Source organism: Mus caroli, unplaced genomic scaffold (assembly GCF_978045245.1).
Source record: "Mus caroli unplaced genomic scaffold, Mus_caroli_1 scaffold_5, whole genome shotgun sequence".
Lineage (NCBI taxonomy): Eukaryota > Metazoa > Chordata > Mammalia > Rodentia > Muridae > Mus > Mus caroli.
Genome location: NW_028227260.1, coordinates 17,217,261 through 17,221,243, shown reverse-complemented (window position 1 = coordinate 17,221,243; position 3,983 = coordinate 17,217,261). Strand labels below are relative to the sequence as shown.

The following is a 3,983-nucleotide window of genomic DNA, read 5'->3' as shown; positions in this document are numbered from 1 at the left end:
ATTCAGCAATAATCCTTAGAGATGGAGACCCATGCAGGTCCTGTGCTTTCTGCTTTAGTTTATGTGACACCGTGCAAACTCTTCCTATTTAATTTTGTTGGCCTTGTTCTCTTGATGTCCCACATCCTTTCTGATTTCTATAATTTTCCCCAGCCCACCCCCCAAAAAACTTCCCCTGGGCTTCCCCATCTCTTCTCTTAAGGACCAGATACCTCAAATTTAAACACTAACTTTACATAATGTATGCTTGTGGGTCTCTGCACCTGCTCATATCCAATGCTGGAGGAAGTCTCTCTTATCTGAAAAAAAACACTGACCTATGAGTATAACACTCTGCAATAGGCCATTCATACTTGGTTCAACCCTAGGTCTCTGGGTTCCCCTGTTTCCATGTCTAGGCAATGTATCTGTCTCATAGCATGGACCTCTGGTTAAACAAAACATTGGTTGCCTACTCCTTCAAGTTCATACCACTAGCCCTCTTTCAGTGCCCCCGAACTTTATATAGGTATGACAGATTGTATGTTGAAGGATATGTGGCAGATTTGATGTCCATCTTACACTGTTTTTAGCCTGCCCAGTACCTTCCCACACAAAAGTTCTTAGAATGTTGGAGTTGAGTCACCATGCATGTACCAGCTAGTCTTCTTTATACCCAATGAACTATGTGACATTTTCCCTGGCAATAGGGCCACAGTGTCAGTTTGCAGAGAACAAACCCTAGTCCTGGCATCAGCATGTGTTGTTTGGGAATCTCTATGGAACCCTTCTGCTAAAATCTTAAGCAACTCCAATGTATTCCCACCACTGGAACATTACTTGTGTTCCAAAGATGGCCTGTTCAGACTACATATCCTCCATTACCAGAAATCCTAATTATATTAATGGATTAGAAAGGGACCCTGGGTATGAAGAGGCAGCATGACCAAACAAATCTTATAAACAACAACATTTCATTGTGGTTGGCCTACAGGTTCAGAGGTTCAGTCTATTCACATCAAAGCCAGAAACAAGGCAATATCCTGTGAAACTCGGCACTGGAAAAGGAGCTAAAATTGTACATCTAGCCCCTAAGGCAAAGAGGAGAAGACTGGGAAACCCACGCAGCTGGAGGGGAAGGTATCAAAGACAGCCCCCACCATGTCACCCTCAAAACAAAGCCAGATACATTCAGTCACCAAAATAAACTTCATGGATTCCAAGAAGTTTCCATTACAAGACGCATCCACCTGAACATACTTAAAAGTTCCCCAATTCCAAATGTCTTTCCTTGTACTGTCTCATTCCATCATCCCATCTGTCCCATTCGCATCCACATCCAACCACTTATATGCTGCAATTTTTATTCTATTTTCCCTTCTCAGGTATATTCATTCATGCTCCCCCTACAGACCTCTTCTTTACAGAATCCCTCTCGGCCTATGGATTTTAGCTTGATTATGATTTACTTAACTCTAATGCCAATTTATAAGTGAAGAATTCTTTTCCAACATGTGTACCTCATGAATTACTGGAATGTGTGGTCTAGAATAAGATACCCTGGATCATGACATACAGATCTTTTGAGTTGTTACTTGGCCAGAAATCACAAAATGCTATGGTATACAACATTCAAATTGAGGTGCTTGGCTTAACAAGACCCTCTGCAAAACTCTGAACCAGTTCTAATCATAATTTAAAAAAAAAAAACTCTAAATTTTTGAAAGATCTGAGGCTCACGCTCTAATCCTATATAGACAATTTATTGACTCTGGCTTCAGTTCTACCCCAATTATCTATAGGAAAATATAGACCTAGCTTCAGCCAATGGTCCACTGCAAACAGAGGACTTTAGTATGCACAGGGAACCAGTGAAGATTATAGTATTATGAATTCAATTTAAAATTTTAGTTTTAATTTTAATTTGTTAACCACAACATACTAAACAGTTTGAGATGATGAAAAATCTTTTATTCTTGTTTTTTTTAACTTTCACATATTTTCCATTGCCCAGAAAATTAAAGTTACAATGTCACTAGTTTCTTGAGACATTTAACAAATTAATACAGAAGTCATTCCCACTTCTTTTCAAAATAATAACATTCTGCAAACCTGGAAAAACAACACTGCATGCACTTAAAAGTAAAACTATTGGACCTTAAACTATGATTATTAAAATTTTGGACAACTAAGAATCCTAAAGTCACCCAAACAGAGTGATAAAAAATGCTTAATGCTCTCCTCCAGCCACCTCTCAAATGAGGATACAGGAATTTTATCAATGACACTATCTGACCTGGGGTTAGAAGGGAAATGCCAGTACACTAGAATGTGTGCAGGTCAGAGAAATTGGAGCATCTGCTCAAGATCCAGGCCTTGGTCCTGTCTATCTCATCTTGCAAAGCCTCTGAATACTTTTCAGGGAAGGCTCTGGGATGAGTCTTATTAATGCTGGCAAAAAACTGTAAGACTTTCATTTTGCTGGTTTCTGCTAAAGCCCTTGGGCCCCACAGGAACCCATAGCTAGGAGGATCACTATTGGGCACCTGCCTGTATTCCAGGTACCCTTCCTGCACAAAGTCCTCAGAGATGAGCTTCCTGGGGTCTTTATGTATGTAAGGATCCCTCCCACCACACAACCCTATGTTATTCAGCATTTCCCAGATAATCTCCTCACTGACATAGTTTCCCTTCATGAAAATGACACTCAGTACAGCTATGAGGATACCTGTCTTGGGCATACCCTGGACATCAGTCATCATCCCATCATAGGTGATCCCCAGGGCAGTGACAAGGATATAGGAGTGGACAGAGGGGTCCACTTCTACCATGTCAAGGCCAAAGACCAGCTTCAAGCACTCAGAGGCCTCACTAAAGATCAGAGGGTAGTACTCCTCATACTCTCTACCAATACTTTCCAACATTTCTGCTTTGGTAGTGATTGCCTTCATTTGATAATTTAAAACCAGAAAGTCCACCAAGTCATACACCTTTGTGTTCTGTGCATTGTGCAACAAATACAGTGGGTCTTCCAGGGCCTCTGATCCTTTGATGGAAGCTTCCTCAGATGGGCTATCAGGGATGGAGGCCAGTGCCACACAGGGAGAGTAGGCTCTCTGAGGACTCTGGGGAGGACTTGGTATTCCACTACCACACACCTTATTTGAGGTGGTGGGTCCTTCCTCCTCCTCTGATGTCTCCATGGTCTCCTGGTCGTTGTTTAATTCCTGTTGGGCCTGAGCACTCTCTTGGAGGTAGCAGTATTGGGTCTTATAGGAATCAGCCATTTTGACTATCCTAGGTAACAGTAGGCAGGATAGTGTTCCAATCCCAGCAGGCAGGATCCACAGGTCTGATGGAGAAAGAAGAGGGTGAGAGGATTCTTAAGGCAGATCATGTCCCACAAAATTCAAAATGTCATGATACTTGAGAGCTCCGGAGGAGTGTTTTAGGGTCACAGGGCTCTAAGCAATCCTGGAATCTGAAAGCCTGAAACAGGAGGCCCCCCTGCCATATGGAGTGCAGGCAGGTATCACAACAGATAATCACAGTGTACCATGGGAATATTTGAGGTATTGTGGAGAGTCAGTATTCTCAGTTGTTGGGACCATTGATATATAATATCAGTTTAGGCATCCCTCTAAGTTCTGAGACTACACAGCTTTGACTTTGTAAAAGAGTGCAGGCACTAACACAGAGGATGATTTTCATGTGTTCCAGGTTACACTCATTATAAGAGATGCGGCAACCATCCCATAGCTGCAAAGAGCTAGTTGCTAACTTAGACCCTATTTGTAAAACAAAGGCAGAGATGACCTGGGTTGGGGGGGGGGGGGGCATGGGATAACACTACTTGAAGTGAATGGTGTCTTCACTGATCATTTTGGGCCCTTATGTTTTCTGTCATTGACTGGACAGTGCCCTCTTGATGGCCTGTAGCAAACTCTTACATATCCAACCCTCTACAAATTAATAAAGGGTATTAAGATAGATTCATACATGGC

At 42.1% G+C, this 3,983-nt stretch overlaps 1 protein-coding gene across 1 annotated transcript; it reads right to left on the bottom strand.

Annotated features, from left to right (window-relative positions):
- Positions 1–2,295: 2,295 nt before the first annotated feature.
- Positions 2,296–3,311, bottom strand: LOC147004479 (melanoma-associated antigen 10-like). The gene has a single exon (XM_085837542.1). The coding sequence runs from the start codon at positions 3,264–3,266 to the stop codon at positions 2,304–2,306; it is 963 nt and encodes a 320-aa protein (XP_085693668.1). The 5' UTR covers positions 3,267–3,311; the 3' UTR covers positions 2,296–2,303.
- Between the last annotated feature and the right edge of the window lie 672 nt (positions 3,312–3,983).

What these genes read in the sequence shown, in the direction of transcription:
- LOC147004479 (XM_085837542.1), bottom strand. Translation starts at nt 3,266, where the DNA reads ATGGCTGATTCCTATAAGACCCAATACTGCTACCTCCAAGAGAGTGCT.